A 21065-nucleotide genomic window follows, 5' to 3' on the forward strand; every position below is an offset into this window, starting at 1 on the left:
AAGGCCAACATGTTTTTTTCAAATTATTTTGTACTTCATACAGTAGTCTGAAATTGGTTTGTTCTATTACCCATGTCATTGAGTCGGAGGGTAAAGAGATGGACAGAGAGGGCCAGGAGGGGGAGGGGAAAAGATATCACAGGATTAGGACAGAAATATTCGAAAGGAAAGTACACAGTGTAGATAATGTAATGAGGATATTTACTCATGTAGCATTGTTAACTATATAGCATTAAGTAATTGTACAACATATGAGAATGTTTAAACAGTATTTATCACTATATTGTACAATAGAATGCTACATGTACTGTATGTTGTTCGTATGTTAATACACTTCTTGAACACATTTAAAGTGAACTGTTCACAGTTTTTACATACTAAACAGTATACCTACATCTAGACAGGACTGTTTTCTAGGGTGGCTGTTTTATATCAAACCAGTATGTGAGCACTATCTGTGTTTGTTTTAGTTATGATTTATAATACTGTACCTTTATTATGACGGTAGATCCCTAGTGTTTAAAGGTAAGGCCATAATAAACAGCTGTTTATACTCTACAGTGCAACCATGCCTTAATTATCTACTGTACACTGATTAGATGTTACCTTGATGACAGACATCAGCAACTGATGATGTCTGTGTTCCTGGGGGAGAGAGTCAACTTGGAGTGAAGAGTTTATAAACTGCATGAACCCAGTAGACTATCCTAGAGTTACAAGTACATCTCCAATGGGAAATACTGTCGGGAGAGAAGGGGAATATATTGGGAAAGAGGGTGTTGGATATCATAGGTATTGGTTGCTAGTAGGGATATGATGTAGATTTTAGGTTACGGGGGGAGGGGGGTTAAGAGAGGAAGAAGGAGACTCAAAAGGAAATGTTACTACTGATGCAAAAGTAGGACATTATGTATATTGGAGGTGGCTCAAGCTGGAGCTGAGTTGAGATGGAATTATAATATAAAAACAACAATGGAACACTGACTCTTTGCTTCATTTTTTTGATCATCTGTAAATTTTCACACAGTTGTAACTTCCTTGACATTTGTTTTTCTCTGCAGAAATTGTGAAGTGCTATTATATTGATTTAAAAGATATTGATGTCATACTAATACACACAACTGTTGCAAACTTAAATAAACGGGCTAGTAGTAGCTCAAAATGCAAAATGGAAACTGCAAAATATCAAGAAAAGTACAAAAATCTACTTGCAGTTCTGAGGTCAAATGCAAATATAGCCATTGATGTAAGATGTTTGTTTCAGGATGAAGTCAGCATTATTCATTGTATCCTTATAACTGAAACAAACTCATCAGGGAATAATATATCTGGTATCGAATAGCAAAATGCTGTGCAAAAATGGGCGGCAAACTGCTATACAAGTGTAAAAGATGTGTAGCAGTTGACGAACCATAGCATTTTGTATGAGAGAAAGTTTACAGCCTTCAAACCAAATTTGATCACTAAATTATTCCCTGCTCATGAATATTCATCAATCTGTATTTCTATTATAGTCTGGAGATTGGATAGAAGTACAAGTTCAAGACATGAAACCAAAACTGACTGAAGTTGGTAAGACTCTTGAAGAAGCCGAGCGTTACCAACAGGAACATGAAGAAATGGTCAGAAAGATTGCGGTGAGTAGGAAGAGCTCTAAGCTGCTTTGACCTTCAAATGGTTGTCTTGTCCCTCCAAAGGTCATGAATATCAATGAAGAAAATGAATAAAATCCTTGTTTAACAGTCTTCATACAAGCGTAGCACTCTCATTGGTTAGTCTTATGTAGTCAGTGTTGCCAGGGGCATTAGTTATAAAACTAACGGTGGGATTTAGCAGCGTAAACCGACATGATGTGGTATAGATATATGGTCCATCACTTTAGTACACTTCAAATGATAAAAGATGGACATGATGTTTTTAATTACACAAAATCAGAACTAAAATAAATAAATGAAACTAAAATAAACAATCTAAACAAGAGTTAAGACAAATCGAAACATGATCAGTCATTAAAATATATAATAAAATGATGAGTTTTCAGGTGCAATATTAAACAAGCAGAAGTCTGTTTAAGAGGAGTTGTTGGCGGTGGGGCATTCCATAGTCTTATAGAACCCAACCAGCTGCTTTCAGTTTCAGATAGTTGCGATTTAAATTATTTCAGGCTAAGCAACCAGAAATTGCAGCCCTTTTGAGCCAAGCAGACTTCAACATATCAACACAACAATTTTACAATGACGTGTATGAAGCCATGGCCCACTCATTGGGAGAAGCTTGGCGTGATCTCAACAGACTCTTGGAGAAGAGGAAGCAACTGCTTGATGATGCTGTTAGCTTCCACAAAAACATCAAAGATGTAAGTATTTTAAGTATACCATCTTAACAGAATTGCGTCTTGAAAGTTGTTCCTAACGTTGATGAATGCCAGATTATTTTTGGTCGGTTTCGAAACAATAATTGTCCTTTGACAAGCACATTCATTTTAGTCGTAAATTAAAAGTGAATGTACAGACTTGACAATTGACTGTGACAATTTTCCATCAGTGGAGTCGGTAAAATTAATGGGAGTGTGAATAATTTGATTTACAGGTTAGCGAACAAATGGATTCTGCTGCTGCGCAATTTAAGGATCCTAGGATACCATCTACTCCAGCGGAAGTAGATAAATTGCTACAGGAACATGAAGATCTTAACCAAGGTAAGAAAAATTAAGCTTCTTTTGTTATAACCTTTATTGCACTGAGGGAAGAAAAGAGGAACAGACAAAACAAACCCCCTCCCCCCCCAAAAAAAAAATCCCCCTCAGCTCATCTGTTCTCCCCCCAAGGTTTTAAGTTTGGTTTTTTTTCCAAAGTGCTTTCTTAGAGGTTTTTCTGCAGGTGTCCTCCATTTAAGATGAGATGTTGAGGTTTGTATAATTAGCAACCAAATACAGAAATAATAATCTCTAATCTCATAATGTTGAAAACTGTGCAGTCAAGCTTGGTTTTGATTGATTGAGGCATGTCCATATTCAGGTGCATTGGTGGGTTGTTTCTTAAATTAAATGTAAGTTAAGTTTATATATTTTTGTCCCACAACAATATACAATATAAAGATGTAATTGATAAAATAAGTAAAATATACATCACAGTTTTGAAAGGACAAATGACCCTTTTATTGAGAAAATGGAAATAAGTATTTGCTATATCAAATCCATTTGGAAAAATTGTAAAGCATGCCTTGCCCAATATTTTCTCTTTATCAACAATTGTTTTAGTAATATCCCTATTTTGATATCTACAGACCTCCTGTCAAAGTCGATTGCCGTAGTAACAGAAGGCCAGTCTCTCCTTGAAAAGATCAAAGAGCTTGGTGAGAATGCTCCTAAAGAGGAGACACAGGTCACCCTGGCAGCCTGCGGAGGAATTCAGAAAGCTGTGGAAGAGTTGATGCAGCGAAGGAAGATGCTGGAGGACTTGCTCTCTCAGAAGAGGAAACGTCTCAACCAGTTTGCGACAGTTGGTGAGCTGGACCAAGAACTGAACAAGGTGAGGAAGAGGAAGGGAGATCAAGAGTTGAGGCAGAGTTGTTGAGAGCTGAGACAATCATGTCTTTGATTCTCCTTGTTTTCTTTCTCCACGTTTATGAAAATGAGAATATGATATTCTTTATCCCATATTTCCCAGGCCCCTTCACATTTTCCAGGGCCCCCTAATTGATCCCAGATCCTGAGGGTTGTAGCCCTGTTTGATCCTCCCACTAACTTGTCCAGGCCTGGTTGGAGGGGGAATTCTAGGATTACTGAAGAGGGTTTAGGAATTGGCTCAGGAGTGTAGGATTTGAAGGAAGAAATTGACTGTGGAGAATGTGATGTTCTGTTGATATTTTTAAGATACCTGCAAAGTTTATATATTCTGTGTAGTCTGTTTTTGAAAGATGAAATTACAGAATTATAGAGACTTACTTATTCTGATTCATCACTTAAACAATTCCAGCATACTGGATGCATATGTCAAATGAGTTACTTGTTAGACTAAGGTCACCACTGGATTGGACCATGTGTAAGTTTTCTCTAGCTCACAAATACCACCATCAGCAATGTTCAGACTCTAACATGAGATGCATAATGTTATCTTTGTCAAGGTCTCTGATTGGTTTGAGAGGGAAGGAGAATCTTACCTCCAGAGGAAGGATATCGGAAGTGACCCAGGAGCAACGGAAGCTCTTATGAAAGAACATGACCAAGTTGAAAATGCTGCCAAGGTATGATTACATTCTTCTTAGAATTTCAACTCATCCTAGTTTGTTGATTCATGGATTGATTTTGGCTAAAAATGTTTGTTTATATCTGTTTTCATTTAGCATTCTGTTACATCTAATGGACCAGTAAAAGTATGTTATGATATTATCCTGGTGTATGTGTTATGCAAACTACTGAGGTATGTTGGAATTTGATGCCATCTATCGAAAGAAATGTTTGGAGCCTTTCACTCAGTTTCCAAGATACATATAAAAAGTGCTATATGGCCCATAGAGCATATGAATAAGCGTTTCAGTATTTATTGAAAATTAAGTAAAAAAGTTATAGGGAACATAACCTGAGGGAAGTACAGTTTTGGTTAGGAATAGAGATTATCAATAATGTATGTATGTACCAAACATCTGAATGACACAGTCTATTGGAAGAGGCAAATGGCAGTGACCTAGAAATATGTCTGGAGAAGGGACAAAGGGAGGTAAGGAAGGGGGGGGGGTGAGGTGAGGGGCATGGAAGATAAAATAAATAGGAGATTGCAATAGTGTATGTGTTAGATGGGATGATAGGCATTAAAGTTAGTAAGTATCGTTGTATAATTAAACAATTAATGTGGAAACATTTCAGTTAAAACCACATTCTCTTTTCAAAATTCTATCAATTATTATTATTGTTTTTGGTTATTTGTTGGTTTTGCAGAAAGTCAGAGAGAGTGTAGACAGAGTTCTGTCAGAGTCAGAACAGCTGGAACATTCAGATCCCACAGCCACAGAGAAACTAAGAGACCAGACCAGAGCAATCAGCACCCTCTGCGATGAATTCATGAATCGGCTGGATGAGAGAAAGAGAACGCTGCAGGCCACTTTGGACTTTTACAACAACCACGATCTGGTAAGTTAAAAGCACTAAAATAAACTATAAAAATATCAATTTTGTAGAATTTAATCTTAAAGCTGCGCAGAAACTTAATTAGGAGGACTTTGGAATGGAAAAGACTAAAGAAATTGTTAGCTAGAAAGGGATCTGAACCAGAGACCTCCTGCACACTTGGCTATCACATGTGCACTTTCCACCAATCGGAGTAGTTTAATATGTAAATTTGCATATCTCTTAAGTATGATAACCAATGATATTGGATTCTTATATATCCAATTCTAAGAATTCAGTCAAATATTAGCATTTTCAATACTGTAAAATATTACTACTTCAACGTTTTCTATAATGTTCATTTTTCAGGCAATGAATTACTTGAATAGATTGGATGTTCAGTTATCTAACCTGCCCCAAGACCCTAACGCCCAGGCACAGAGGGTCTCCCAATTGGAGAGCGCTATCCCAGAGATCACCACTCCCGTTGCTCGTCAAGGGAGTGCCCTGCTCTCTAGAGTTGGAAGGAACGCCCCTGGAGCATTTGGAATCGAAAAGAGACTTCAGGAAATGAATGTGAGTGTTTTAAGAGTAAATTTGTAGTAGAAAGTAAAAAATCTGGAATAAGGCAGGTTCCATTCACTTTTAAGTATTTTGCATAACTCTGGTTACGAGTTATTTGTTATGAGCATGAGTTTGACAGTTATAATGAGTATCTCGTTCAAAGGTTAAATTGTAAGGAAGGAGAATAATAGTTTGCAGTTAACTGAATATGGTATTCCTTGTACAAACATGTGAATAACTACTTACATCATCATTTATGTGACCGTACTTTTAAAGCAGTGCAGTAGAGAGAGTGTAGATGTGTTTTGATAAGGAAACATGTCTCGTCTTAAATCATCAGTATGTTATTGCACCTGTGTAGACATTAACGATTAACATTCCAGGAGCACGATTGGTGAAATGATCGCTTGAGCGCAGTCAGAGGTGGAAGTACCACGTAACATTCTGAAATGGATTCCAGTTAGTGGAAAAGTACCTCATAAATTAATGTATGGAGATTATGATGGGCTGGTGATTAATTGCTCTTATGGCTTTCTAGCGGGGCAAAAAATCCCCTTAAAAGTGATTGTATTTTTAGGAGAAAATTCCACAGAGCCTTCACAAATATTTATCCATTTATCAGTCTAAGTTGTTATATACCAGCTAATCAGTGGCCATTTTGGTAGCACCAAAGTCAAGCTTTATGTTTGAGCATTGCATGTATATATATTGCATGTTTCACTTTTAATTTATTAGGTTTAAATGTGTTAAAGAAATCCATGCAATGCTGAGAGAGACAAGCAGGTCTTTCTTGTTTGTATTTTTTATGCATTTATAGAGTCCTACAAACACAATCTTGCTAGTTATTTCTAAAGGATATTACATTGTAAAACAGTTCTATTATCTTTACAGCGAATAATTTAGTGTCCAAATTGTGCATAGCAAGTTTTGAAATTTGAATAGCAGTTTTGATCACTCTCAAACTGTCTCTTTATAAAATGCTATATTTCCTGTGTATAAAACTACTATGCCTCTTTGCACTTGTGTTGCAATTGCCCACTTTGCATAGCATTTGGCAATGCGATACCCAGATAAATTATTCTCTTCATTATATAGCACAAGAAGTATCAGAATGATTTGTTAACATTTGTGGAAATGTAATACAAACTAGATCATGTATTTAATGTGTTTTTGGAAAGTAAATGAAGCTGTGTAACCACTTTTGAAAGTAGATTTTTGCTAGATAATACCAAAAGAAAACAAAATAGATGTTTTGTCATTTATCTACACTACCATTCCTTTCTGTCTAACATTTTTCTGCGTACATTTTTGTTATAAAAGTACTCCCCAAATTTTCCGGATTTCTCATGAATGAAACTACAATCTGAAACAATACTTTCATTCATATGAAAAGCAGGCTTATAGAAGGATTCCAGTGAGATTCAAAGTATTGGCCAGTTTGTTGTTAATCTTGTATTTGTGTTAATGTAAAAAGCAATTTTTAAATTCTGGTATATTTTGTTTCATTTAGGACAAAGCTCAAGAACTTGAAAGCAAGTGCCACCCAGAGAAACCGCAGAAAGCTTCTCTCAGAGCAACGTTCAATGACAAGCACCGTAACATGGTTGAATGGATGGTGAATGGTGTCGATCCATACCTGGATGCCAATAATGACATGGGAGATGACCTCAAGACCTCATCTGACTTCAACGACGGACACCAGCGAGTCCTTGGTGACTTGAAGGTACATCAAGTTGATACCCCCCCCATCCCCATTAAGATACCCCAAGGTCCTCATGAAGTTCTTCCCTGCCTATCAACCAGAGATCTGCATCAATCTTGCTCTTAATTTAAAGAAACAGCCAGTAGTGCTGAAAATAATCCCAGCTATATAGGTTTGTCATTTAACAGTATTTGAGAGGAAGGCAAGGGTTGTATTACAGTGTGTGAATTATGCAAAACATCCTCACACGGCATTGACAATTTCAAGCAAGGAAAAGACATCGTATTCTCAACATAGAAATATTGTCAACATAAAAGTATAAAAGATCATTCATGCTATCTATGAACCTGTTTGATAAATTCCAAACAGATGGGAGCAGTTCTAGTCGTGCCAGCAACGTTGGTGATTTGTATAAACATTTTGCCATTACGACATGTCCTCCTGCTTCCCCCCATTGTTAACGTTAATTTGAAATCGCAAGGATTCTGTGCTAATTCAGTTAGCATGTAGCCATTTGCTATAAAGTTAGGTTGTGAATTTTTGAGGTCTAGGTTTTGACTGTGCCATTTAATTCTTAAAGTATTCAGTGTTTAGTTACTGGCCAGTCTCATTTTTTAAATTAATTTAATTTAATTAATTTTTAATTAATTAATGAATTTTTAAATTAATTTTAAATTAATTTAAATTAATCCCAAATGATCTTTTGGAAATTAGGACAAATCCAGCGATGTGAAGATCTTACTGCAAATACCTAACCAGCTCTCGGTTACCGGTGATTCCGACCTAGCCACCTTCCAACAGAGAGCAGATGAAGTGGACAGTTACTGGACTGAACTCAAGATAAGGGTGGAAACCAGAGTAAAGACATCGTCAACACTCGTCAAGTTTGAGAAATTAGCTAAACAGGTCAGTCTTGCCTCCATCCTTTCATTATCAGATTCGTTTGAAAATGAAATGTTGCTTATTTACATAAAAATTTGAAAAGTTTTCTTCTAGAATGAGATTCAAACCATTGACCTAAAGAGTTACAACTGCTGTGCATTTCTTGGTCACTGGTTCAAGCTCTATTCTAAAATTTTAATTATATTCTAAAATTCTGAAACTTTTAAAAATTTATTGTTTTGTAATTTACCAGTCAGCTTTTACAGTTGCTTATATATTTACAAAAATGGAAGAAATCGCTGTGAGTCTATATATAAATACAGAGTTAAAAACAGACGAGGGCAAAAGATGGGCATGTGTCTGTGAGGAGTAGGTACCTGATCTAACAGTCCTAGATTCAGAGAGCCCACTGTTGCACTCAAAGACAATTCCCAAATGTTCTGTGTGAAAGGGTCTCCAAAACTGTCACATCTTTGCAAAGAACCCATACTCTAACATTTATGTATCTTGAATATTTAATTTTCAACTAAATGAAAATCACAGAGGTCAGGTGTTTTAATTTTCATATTGTCCTACTTAATCATATCACCTTGACAAGGCACAGGTTAATGTTTTCCAATCTTTCATCTCAAATTCAGTTTTTAATTGATATATGACAATGCTCCCATGTGAAGGTTATCCTATGTTATAGCAAGATTTCATAAATTTGACGGTTTATTTTGCTTTGTAATGTTTTGAACCTCAGCTTGGAAATGCGATGGACAACATCGATGATCTGTTTGAGACCGTGGAGAGCCAACAGGCCCACCAGGTCACCGAGTCCTACGTGGCCCACATCCGTGAAAAGTGGGACTACATGGTGGAACTTCACATCCAGCTGGACAGTTCTGGTAGAAACTTTCTCAATGATGCCTCACAGGTAAATTCCAAATTGAGTAAAGAATTATCCTATCTCCCCCAATTTTTGTTGTTGCAATTCTTATTTTTGTCCCTGACATAATAGTCAAAAGGCCAAATATGACTAAAGGTCAAGTTTTGCTCCACAGTGAATAATATTCTTTTGTCTGAGCCAAGAAAATACAAGAACCAACAAAGTGCTTTTATTCTTTTTTGCTTTGGGTCCTTACTTCTAGTCTTGATTTACTTTTAATTAAAAAAACAAAACAAAATGTTATGCACAATACTTGACAGCATTCAATACTGTCAAAAAGTGTAACCTTTATGTCAATTATTGTTTTAAGTTTACCGACAAATCATCATAAAGCATCTCATTTTCTTCACTCAGATCGCAAACGATCCTAACCTAGAGATCAAGAAATCTTCTTACTACGTCGACATGACCATGAAAGGCTTCGAAGAAAGAAGACGCAATCTGGATGCAAAATATGAGATTCTTCTCCAGAATCTGAATCTGGGGCAGAACTTCAGGTCAGAGTGGAATCAGTTTCTGGAAGATGCAAGAGGGGTAAGAGTTTGAAGATGTTTCAATTTCAATTTTTGATAAGAGAAGGTCGTAAACACTTTTTCACAGTAGAAGAAAGATGGCGTTATGTAATTTGCATATCTAACTTGGGGAAGAAGTTGTCTTTTAATGATCAATTAGTTTCTCGTTTTAATTAGTGAGAAGACATGTCTTGCTCATTTAGAAATATGCATTTGTTTTTGATAGAGACAACTATCAGAACAACTTAAAAACAGCTAAAAAATCAATCTTATTCCATTTTGGGAGATATCGCAGATTTCATGAAGACTTGAACAAGTCTAAATATGACGTCCAGCCAAATGTGCTTGAATCTTTTGTTTTTCTTTATTAATGACAATATTTTCTGTTCTGTAATGGAGATGTTTTGCAAATAGTGAAATCTAAAATATTGAACCTTTTAACATGGCCTAATGATAGCATTGATTCAAATGTCTGTAAGCAATCTACTTTGAAAACATGGAAGAGTAAAACAAAGAAAAAAAATTAAAGTTTTAGTTGGCATCATAGATTTAGAAAATGATGGTTTTATTGGCACTATGACATCACAGATTTCGAACTGACGCTCCCAGGCGTTACTTTAAAACTAGACTATCTTCCAAACAGAGCAACATTTTTTTTAGCTGTTTGTGGGACTTTTTTTCCACAAAGCTTTTTGTCATGTATTAAAGCTCTAAAGATGATGGTTGGATTTGTGTTGGAAAAATGAGTTAAGGAATGAATGACTGATGGGAATTGTGAACTGGTTGAATGAATTCCCCTTTTATATAATTAAGATACTTTGTATATCTGTTTATCTAATCAATCGTCTGTTGGCTTTTGGGATAGACTTCTTTAATTATATTCCGCATATTTGAATAAATATTGTTCTTCACTGGTCTTGAGCAGAGACCATCAAGAAATACGTAGCTGTTTCTGTCAAGTCTCAATTAGTCATAAACTCACTTTGTATTTATCTCTAACTGTTACTTATCATCTTTTATATCATGTCTATTTTCTAGACAATTTCTTGGGTGAGCCAAGCTGAAACTGACTTTTTCAGAGACGTAACAGTAGAGCTGAACATGTCGCCAGCGAAGGTTGGAACCCTTCAGGCTCAACTGGATAATTTCCAACCAACAGTCAAGGTTTGTATACATATTTCTGCGCTTTATCTCTCATCCTTTAAGCAGGCAATATGTGAGAATATGAATATGCAATGAAAAATGTAAAATATCACACAGTTGGGACAATTTTTTTCTATACTGTAATGTCCCGCTTCAGAGCACTCACTCGTATTGTCAGTAGGAGCAGTATGAATATCATGTTTCCATTAGATCATGGTTAGGAACTGTTTGTACTGTCAATACCAGTGCTTTGAAGCAAAATAATAGAGTACAGTTTACAGAGGTATTAGCATTAGGAAATTGTCCCAACTGGCTGAAAATATAGTGATTTTTGCTGATCACCTCCGAGAGTGTTGTCCTACAAGTCGGTCACCTCGATTGATTATCTTATGTTGACAGAAAGCAACCAGTGAAATTGAACAGCACCTCACGAAAGCAGAATTACTGTCACGGAGAGGAGATGTAGAAGATGAGAAAACCTTGATCGTGGAAGAGCTGACCGCTGTCCACAAGAGACTGACCAGCAAAATTACTATCCATCAGGTCCTACTCACTCTGATCATAAAGTTCTATGAGAACATTGACAAGGTAAGGGAAATGACATGATGGTTTTTGTTAAGTTGTGGTTATGAACAGGTCATTGAAGAGGTAGGTAGGGGGGAGGGTTAAAGGGAGGGGTTATGGAAAGTGGGAGCCCAATGACTTTATGAATTTACTGTTGTTCGCCCTTTATATAGCTGACAGGACACTAAATGTATCAACAAAGATGACAATTTCCAACGTCTGGAGAGGGATGAGGTTAATTCCTTCCTCATGCCCTGTAGGCAAACTTTGACAGGGCTGCATTACAATAATCTCACAATGTAAAATTTGAAATGGCTTTATTTGGCTATAAAATAATCTTTTTCTAGGTTTTGTTGTGTTTTGTGTTAGATTCTTAATGAGTTGTGCTAATGAAGTGGCTTACAAAAGTATAAAAAGTTTTTATTGCAGACACAGGAATACATCTCAAATTTTTGGAAGCTTTAACATAACAAAAAGGAGAAGGAAGTAAAATGAATTCCTCTTAAATTTTCAGCTGAACAAAGACATGAATAAATCATCAAAGCAGTACACTACTGCTCCGATGCCAGAATACATCTCAGAAGCTCACGTTGAGCTTCAACTCCACGACGACGAACGTGGCATCATCAACGAACTTCACAACGCAACGCAGAAAGAAGGAGATGAGATACTGAATCGAATGAGAGCAGAGGTGAGATTATAAATCACTGGAATAGAAAAAAAGTAATTAAGAAGAATTGAACCAAATGTCTATAAGTCAGATATAGGGTGTGTGTGTGTGAAGAAATCTTATTTTTGTTCAAGTAGTCTCTTTGGTTTTCCATAACGGTGCTGAGATCCTTTCACATCTTGAAAGTATATTAGACTGACATGGTAAAGTCAGTATTAATTATATTCATTAAGAAAAGCACGTATATATGCATATGTATGAGTATGTATGCATTTGTATGAAAATATGAAGTTTGTAACTTTTAGCATTTTTCATGTTCTCCTTTCTGGTCATTGACTGGTCATTGACTGGTTAGCTGCATTGAGTATCTGGTCTAGTAAATATCTCAACCAGAAAGTTTTAAACTTTTGCTCTTCATCATCACAGCCTTCAGTTGCATCCATCAGACCAGAGATTGAAGATGCCTTAGCTAACATCAAGAGTCGCCGCATCAGGTGGCTCTCAGAGTGGGAGCAGCGACGTCTGCGTCTGGAGGCCTTCATTGGCACTGACCATCTCAAATCCTTCAGAAATGAGGTTGGTGGGGTTTTTCTCTCTTGAAATTGTTTATAAAAATGTTTTAAGTTTTGACTTTGCTTTAAACTCGGTAGAGTTGCACTTTCAATGTACATTAGCCAATCACACCCTTCACATTCCTTCAGCCTCATTATCTAATCAGAGTCCATCATTTTCCTTATTCCAAGGATAAATAGCCTATCAGAGCCCTGGTATTCCTTTTCAAGGACTAATTAGCCAATGCTAAAAACATCTAGTCATATTTTTACGAATTTAAAAGTTTGAATAATGGCACTATTGCCAAGTAGAAAATTTTGTAGTCTTAGTTTGCGATTATTCCCTTTGTTATTTTTAGTTTTTCTTATATGGTTGGATGACCTTTTGTAGTCCTTGCCTCACATTATATAACCTTTTCCTCTTCTCAGCTGAACATAAGCCTTGATGATGCAGAGGATGAATTAGACAATCGAAGGGGTAACTATGGTGACTCCCCGGAATCTGCTAGAGTGTTACTTCAGAAGCAGCAAGAATGGGAACCACAACTCAAGGTTAGTTGATAACCGAACTAAAAAATGTGACAAAAAGATATGGAATTTGATATGCTACTCATGTAAATCACCCATGTAGTCCTCATCTATAAAACTTCCTCCAAAATCCCCCCAAAGAAGAAATTGTTCAGGATGTACTCAGATTACAAAATACAGTCATAGGAGTAATTTAAACAAATCAGTGAGTACTTAAGAACTGTTTTCTTTTGATTAGAGAAGCACAATTTGATCATAAATAATTCTCCTCCTCACAAACAGGAATTGGGTGATAAAGTTGACGAATACAAGAGCTCTGCATACATGGCTCTTAAGAATGGCGAGGACCCGAGTGGCGAACTGAAGACAGACGTAGAGAAAATGGACAAGAGATGGAGCTCTTTCTGTACTGAGTTGGACGACCACCGAGATAAATTACAGAAAGCGGTGGAGTTTCAAGATCTCTTTACAAATGTGAGTATTACTCCCAGTTAGTGATACAGGGAGGATTTCATTAAACGGTGACATTAGCTCTCTCACCACGTGACAGGATCAAGAAAGTGATGAGAAGAAACTAAAATGTCAATGCCTTACACTGAAGCAGCTTTGTTTCAGTTTTGGCACTATTTTCCTGGTTTTGATTTGGTGAGAGTTTGTGCAGTGTTGTTCGTGGAAGGATGATTAATTTCACTAATAGAAGACATTTTGCAATTAATAGAGTTACAGTTTCTTTAATGTAGGCAAATCTAGTAAAGATGTCAGCTTAAATTTTCAGGCCTTTGTTATTAGTTTTGGAACTTCTAGTTGTATATGTTGTAAGAACTCTCTCTGTGCTTTGGTTATTGCCTATAATACTTTGTCATGAATACATAAGAACTAAGTTTAAACTCAATATCATGCTTGAAAGATTGTAGCAGTTCAAACAAACTCAACAGTTAGGCCAGTGGCATGCACAGTAAAGAAATTTTAACCCAAATAACATTTCTTTGAAATGAAAAGTTACCTTCTGAAAGATATACTGTACAATTTGAGGCAATATTTTTTATTATAGCAATGACCTTTTTTGTAACAAACAGTTCAAAAATAGTCTGTTTTGGAAAAAAAGAAAACCCATAATGATTCTATTTTTATGTTTTTTTCAGTGTCTAGAATGGCAGAACAAAGGCAACGATCTGGTTGATGATGTGAATGAGAGGTTGGCTCAGTGTAAGAGCCCGGAGGAGGTTAACCCATTACTTGAAGAAGTGGATGACTTCCTGGAGAAAGAAGCACCCCCTCAACATGCACGACTCAACGAACTGAACCAACTGGCAGGAGACATTTATGGTCAGAAAATTTTAGAATTTTTTTAATAGTTGAACTTGATTCAAACAGTTGAATTCTTTTGTTGTTTTATATGTATAATATTCACATATTTTCATATGTGGCATTATTTTATGGTTTCAACTCTGTTCACACTGCCACCATCCCCCTAATACACCTCTATATGGAATCTCCCACTCGATGGCTAAGACACTGCTACCAACAAACTACAGGTTGTGCATGAGTAGTACACTGGGCTGATGTCTAAAGTTTGTTACCTCTAGGTTACATTAACATTTATGTATAACTTGAGGGGTTCATGAATGCTCAAGTTTAAATTTTTAACACACTTTGAACTCAAATCTGCATTGCTTGGTCAAAAAACTTTCCATTTTTGTGTCATAATGATGAATACCCAGAAAATTTAATTACCTTACTCAAATTTTCTCTATTTCCCCTGTTTTGGTTTTCTTTATTCATTGATAGAATTTGCTTTATACATTCAAGATCAAACCTATCAGAACATAATTGAGGCATTAGATGATATTGGTCCTGATTCCCAAATTGGTTCATGTTTTCATTCCATGTAATTTCTTCCATTAATCAGAAGCATTTTCTCTTATTTTCAGGACCTGAAGCTCCCCAGTACATGAGTGAACTACTCTCCAATAACAACAAAATCATGGATGATCTACAAGACACCAACGATCAGCTCTACCAACTCGCAGATGATCTGGCAAGGAGTGGCAGGAGACCCGAGAAACGGCCGGCTGAAGAAGACCTGTTTGTACCTGATGGTATCTCTCCAGACCTTGTCAAGGTAAGCTTATGAATATTCAGAGGTTTGATCTAGTAGGTCAATTATCTCCTTAAAGGTCATGAAGGCTGTTATAGCATTATTTATGTTCCGATGGTTTTGATGGTTCTGCTAAAGGTCTTTCTGCTAAAGAACTTGTCAATGCTGCATTGGATGGAAAGGTCTTCTATCATTTTGATGGTTCTGCTTAAGTGTTGGACATATTAAATAAGAAGTGATGAAAGTGAACATGTTTACTTCCCTTTAAGTTGTTTACATTTAATCAGTTTATCCTTTGTTTATTCATCTTGTTACAGCCATCCAGAATTGAAGAACCGCTCCAAGCCACACCTACCTCCATGCAGGAATCTGCACCACCACCACCTCCACCTCCAGTAGATGAGGGGACCATCATGCCCACCCATCTCATGCCTGTCCAGGCTGGAGTGCCATTGGATCAATTAGATGACACCATGGAATCAGAGCCATATGTTCCCTTGTTACCCCACCAAGTCCAATCTGTGCCTTACAATGTCGGTTCTGCAGTCCTGGACGAGTACATGGGTCCCTATGATCCAAGTAAGGCTAAGAGACGGAGTCCAGAGAAGGCATTGACCCCCGGACAAAAGGGTTCTGCACCATTCTTCCCTCGAGTTATTCGGGACCTCACTGTTAAAGAGGGCAGACTAGCAAGTGAGTTCTTCCCTTTTTCTCTTTCTTTTATGTTTCATTCTAATACTTTTTTTCACAATTGCTGTTAAACTCAGAAATTGATGAAACAGAAAATGAAGACACCTCACCTCCCTTCTTACTCCAAAAAATATCAGTAACACAACGACTTAATGTTAAAATATGTAAACTGCAATATGCAAATTGTAGTCTTCTTAATGATGTAATGATTTTCTTTTCATTTTTACTCCCTGAACAGCATTTGACTGCATTGTGAAGGGAGAGCCAGAACCAGATATATATTGGTTGAAAGATGGAGCACAGCTTCCGGAATCGACAGAGGCCATAATGGAATATGAGGATGACGACACGTGTACGCTGGTCCTACCGGCCATCAACCTCCACAAGGCTGGAAAGTATACCTGTAAGGCCATCAACCCTCATGGAGAGGCAACCTGTTCAGCTGTACTGACTGTCAAAAGTAAGATGAAAAACCTGTTTATTCAACATTTAAAATGATTGATGAAAATGATATATACCTCAATCTATGCTCATCAACAAATATGAGAGGAAAAGATAAGTTTAAATTAAATTGCATAGAGTATGACAAAATGAAATAGATGATAATGAAATGAGATGTTAAAAAGTATATTGGTTTCTATCGTTAGAATTCTAAATATAACATTGTCTCCTCCTCCTCCTCTTCCTCCCCCTCCTCCTAACAGCCGATAGACGTCTTCAAGGAATGGACGGACCACAGGTAGCTGATGGTACCTCATACTCACCAAGCCAAGCTAAGCCACCCAAGTTCCTAGAGGCTCCAAAAGACAAGACGGCAGAGGAAGGGAAACAGTGTCGTGTTTCTTGTGAGATTGATGGCATCCCACCACCAGCAGTCACATGGTATGTTTGGTCTTGTGTTGGGACCTGTTTACTCTTCAGTTATAATGGTATAAGATTGTGGAAGAAATCCCATCTTATTCCACCGTAGACTTGCTTTAAAGCAGCTATTTGTTCTGTCATTACTAGAACATGGTTGTCTTCTTAAAGGAACAATTTGAGTAACTACTGCTTACGAAAATGTTCAGATTTTTTCTCGCACGTTACAGTCACCCAATGATACATATTATGGCTTGTTGACAATTATGTCAGCCTAAATATTAGAATAGGCTTAGTTTGAGGTGTGGGCTTAAGGGTAATGTATGTTTTAAAGTTATAGACTTGCTCAAGGTTAAAGACACATCTGTTGCAGTAGCTAGCATGAGAATAGATATTACGTTATAAATGCAAACAGTTACTTAAATAAACAGATGGATTATGATGCTTGCTGCCTAACGTAGAAACCACTCCTGGGTTACCACTCCTCTTATTGCTACTATCTTCCTCACCGCATATGGTAAAGTTCTATTTGTTGCAAAGAATATTACGTTAAATAAAATGGAATACTTTATTTGTGTGTTTCCATTATTTTTAGGTCTAAGGATGGCGATCAACTGAGTGATGAGGCTTGTAGGTTTGAGCAAGAAGGACAGACGTACACCCTTATTCTGGATGAGACTGTACTCGATGACGAGGGATTTTATGCCTGCACAGCCGTCAACCCCAAGGGAAGAGCTGAAAAGATGTTTCAGATAAAGGTCAAAGGTGAGCCTCCTGTTACACATTTTAAATGTCCTTGTACAACATTGGTGAATGGGTGACCATCGTTAGACCTTCAAGCCTATTTTGGGACAGTACTGAGGGGCCTTAGGTCCAGAAAAGTTTCACAGCATATGACATACATTGACATACATAATTTACATATAATATTCTGGACTAAAGATACTACCTATTGTTTAGGGTAAAATACAATTTTGATTTAGAAGAAAAATCCTTAGTATGACCTTGCAAAAGTACTTAATATGGCAGGAAACTAGTCCAGTAGATGTTCTGTTATTACTTTAGTTATTAAAGTACCACCACCTGCACTAAACATGTAAAAGACTGAACCTACTGCAGTGCTATCTACTGGATAGATTCACTTGGTTGTACTTGGTTTTACCTGGTTTGTCTTCCATCTCAGTAAACAGAGTTTTAGTTATTAAAGTACCATCAACTACACTTAGCATGTAAAAGACTGAACCTACTGCAGTGTTATCTACTGGATAGATTCACTTGGTTGTACTTGGTTTTACCTGGTTTGTCTTCCATCTCAATAAACAGAGTTTTAGTTATTAAAGTACCATCAACTACACTTAGCATGTAAAAGACTGAACCTACTGCAGTGTTATCTACTGGATAGATTCACTTGGTTGTACTTGGTTTTACATGGTTTGTCTTCCATCTCAATAAACAGAGTTTTAGTTATTAAAGTACCATCAACTGCACTTAGCATGTAAAAGACTGAACCTACTGCAGTGTTATCTGCTGGATAGATTCACTTGGTTGTACTTGGTTTTACCTGGTTTGTCTTCCATCTCAATAAACAGAGTTTTAGTTATTAAAGTACCATCAACTACACTTAGCATGTAAAAGACTGAACCTACTGCAGTGTTATCTACTGGATAGATTCACTTGGTTGTACTTGGTTTTACATGGTTTGTCTTCCATCTCAATAAACAGAGTTTTAGTTATTAAAGTACCATCAACTGCACTTAGCATGTAAAAGACTGAACCTACTGCAGTGTCATCTACTGGATAGATTCACTTGGTTGTACTTGGTTTTACCTGGTTTTTCCTCCCATCTCAATAAACAGAGGCAGGAGAGGCTCCTACATTTGTGGGCCCTCTGATAGACACGACCGCCGATGATGGAACCTGCGTACAGTTGAAGTGCAAGGTACAGGGAGCCAGGCCCATGAAGATCCTCTGGCGTAAATATGACATCCACCTGACCCCTAGCTCCATGTATCACATGTCTTACAACGAGAGTACCGGCGATTGCATGCTGGAGATTGTCATCGTGGGCAGAAACGATGAGGGAGAGTTCCTCTGCAGAGCAGAGAATGAATTCGGAAGAGAGGAAACCACTGCCGAACTCATAGTGGAAGGTATGCTCATTTCTGTTTCCTCTCTGGCAAGAGACATTAGTCTTATGATGGTCAATTTTGACTGGCTTACAAAGAGTATATCCTTCATTTGTCTCCTTAACCAAGAAAGATATTTAAAAAAAAGATTGATTCTGTCTTGCAGAACACATGTCAAATATGATAAACGTCCATGTTAGGATACCTTGTACAGTTGATACATGAATTATTTAGATGTATTGAAGGGTCATATTCCAACTTAGCTGTTTTTTAATTTGGCAGACATGACATTGTAGGTGTGTGAGAGATATATTACAATCATGCAATGTGTGCACTGTACACTGTGTACAGTCATACTACAGTCATACACTACAGCAGTGAGTGATAGTCTGTTGTTGGATATTATGAAGGGACCTACAACATAGTCCTTTGTCGTGTGAACTGATGTTTACTAAACAGGTATAGTTTTGTTTACAGGTGCATTTCAAGGACTATGAGAGGAGATGGGGAGGAGAGTTGAGAGGCAGTATAGGATAGGGTGAGGAGGGAGTGTTAAACAAAATGTCCTTTGAGTGGTGAAATGTGGCATTCTAAAGGAACAAGAACATTGTAGTAGTTATATTAAACTGCTTTAAGGTGATGGAGATGTCATTTCATAATACAATGCAGATTAAATGTTGTATGGCCTGTTTGAGGATTCTGAATTATTGGCCCTCTTTCGTTCGCCTACAGGACCAGAACCTGTTCCCTATGCACCAAAGGTGACTGCACCTTTGAAAGATGTGGAAGTATTTGAGGGTGAACCCTGGGAACTCAAATGCAGCATTGCAGCATACCCACGACCCAAGCTGACCTGGTACAAGAACGACGAACCGTTAGTGGTGAAACCACCGTTAGATATTGTGCACAAGGGGCGAACAGCAAAGTTGATTGTACCAGCTAGTTTAATGGAAGATGCTGGGAAGTACTCTGTAAGAGCTGTCAATCCTCTAGGAGAAGTTTCAACCTCTGGATACATCAATGTCAAAGGTCAGTGTCACCATGAATTACCAGTGAGATTATTGAGGGAATATCACGATAGATGTAATAATTAAGTGATCGCACTGTAGAATGTGAGAAGTGAGTCGCTCAATTCTTGATAGTCAAATAGTTGAATTTTTGTTCAGTAGGAGAAACCCACAGTATTCCTATCTGAGACTCTCCACTTAGGGAATGTCTTCGCATCCTGGGACTGTCTCTCTGTCTGGGACAGTCTATCCATCTGGGACTCTCGTCTGGGACTGTCTTCTCATCTGGGACTGTCTCCTCATCTGGGCTCTCTTCTTGTCTTGGACTGTCTTCTTGTCTGGGACTGTCTTCTCATCTAGGGTTGTCTTCCCATGGGGGACCTGCTTCCCATCTACCACTATCTTATGATCTGTGGCTGTCTTCCCATTAGGGACTGTTTCCCTATCTGTGATGGTCCTTCTGCATGATGAGATATATTTTAATTTTAAAATAAAAATAAAATAAAACTGTTACCAAACTGCTTATCCACTAGAGAGCCTGTGTAGGAGAAAGTGTAAAAGTAAGTTAGCCTGACATTTCGATCCTAGCAGGATCTTCTTCAAAGGCTAAATGACAAGTAACAGTAACAGAAGGGACAAAAACATGCACAGAATTTTGGCAGTTGCACAATTATATATGTTAGATGTTGGACTGCAATATCAAATGATTACATTATTGGGTAAGAATATTCAGTGTTGCCAGACTTACAAGCTTCTGAAATGCTATAGATCTATTGCTGAATGTGTAACAAGCTATTATCATGTGCCTGGGATAACTAGAATACCTCCACCATTTATTTGCTCTGGTGGGGTGCAATGATCCAGACTTTGGAGTAAATATCAGAGGATATGCATTCACTCCCCTACTTTGTATATCCTATGTACACATAATGCAAGGCAGTATATCAACCCCACTAAGTCTATATTCTGATAGGGTGTGATGTAAAGGGAAATAGTACAGCATGTGCATTTGTATTATACATACTCTGTATAAGACCTGGCCATGTTATACCAGGGATTGGTCATACCCTACAAATGATTTTTTCTTGTTGGGTGCAGTGGTATAAGTAAATATCTCAGCATGGATGCAGGATGG

At 37.3% G+C, this 21065-nt stretch overlaps 1 protein-coding gene across 50 annotated transcripts in view; it reads left to right on the forward strand.

Moving 5' to 3' along the window:
- LOC139964732 (uncharacterized) overlaps positions 1–21065 on the forward strand; it is a 390976-nt gene that overhangs the window by 48857 nt on the left and 321054 nt on the right. For all 50 annotated transcript variants that reach the window (XM_071966600.1, XM_071966625.1, XM_071966626.1 and 47 more), the window contains 25 exons: positions 1515–1637; positions 2165–2356; positions 2590–2698; positions 3286–3530; positions 4126–4245; positions 4937–5128; positions 5474–5680; positions 7179–7391; positions 8085–8276; positions 8998–9171; positions 9538–9717; positions 10734–10859; positions 11238–11426; positions 11917–12093; positions 12499–12648; positions 13053–13175; positions 13434–13625; positions 14294–14477; positions 15083–15273; positions 15567–15942; positions 16178–16399; positions 16644–16821; positions 17393–17562; positions 18654–18947; positions 19656–19952. In XM_071966600.1, the coding sequence (XP_071822701.1) occupies positions 1515–1637; positions 2165–2356; positions 2590–2698; positions 3286–3530; positions 4126–4245; positions 4937–5128; positions 5474–5680; positions 7179–7391; positions 8085–8276; positions 8998–9171; positions 9538–9717; positions 10734–10859; positions 11238–11426; positions 11917–12093; positions 12499–12648; positions 13053–13175; positions 13434–13625; positions 14294–14477; positions 15083–15273; positions 15567–15942; positions 16178–16399; positions 16644–16821; positions 17393–17562; positions 18654–18947; positions 19656–19952 (4816 nt within the window). The remainder of the gene's footprint in view (positions 1–1514; positions 1638–2164; positions 2357–2589; positions 2699–3285; positions 3531–4125; positions 4246–4936; positions 5129–5473; positions 5681–7178; positions 7392–8084; positions 8277–8997; positions 9172–9537; positions 9718–10733; positions 10860–11237; positions 11427–11916; positions 12094–12498; positions 12649–13052; positions 13176–13433; positions 13626–14293; positions 14478–15082; positions 15274–15566; positions 15943–16177; positions 16400–16643; positions 16822–17392; positions 17563–18653; positions 18948–19655; positions 19953–21065) is intronic.

Source organism: Apostichopus japonicus, chromosome 23, assembly GCF_037975245.1.
Source record: "Apostichopus japonicus isolate 1M-3 chromosome 23, ASM3797524v1, whole genome shotgun sequence".
In the NCBI taxonomy this organism is placed as follows: Eukaryota; Metazoa; Echinodermata; class Holothuroidea; order Aspidochirotida; family Stichopodidae; genus Apostichopus; species Apostichopus japonicus.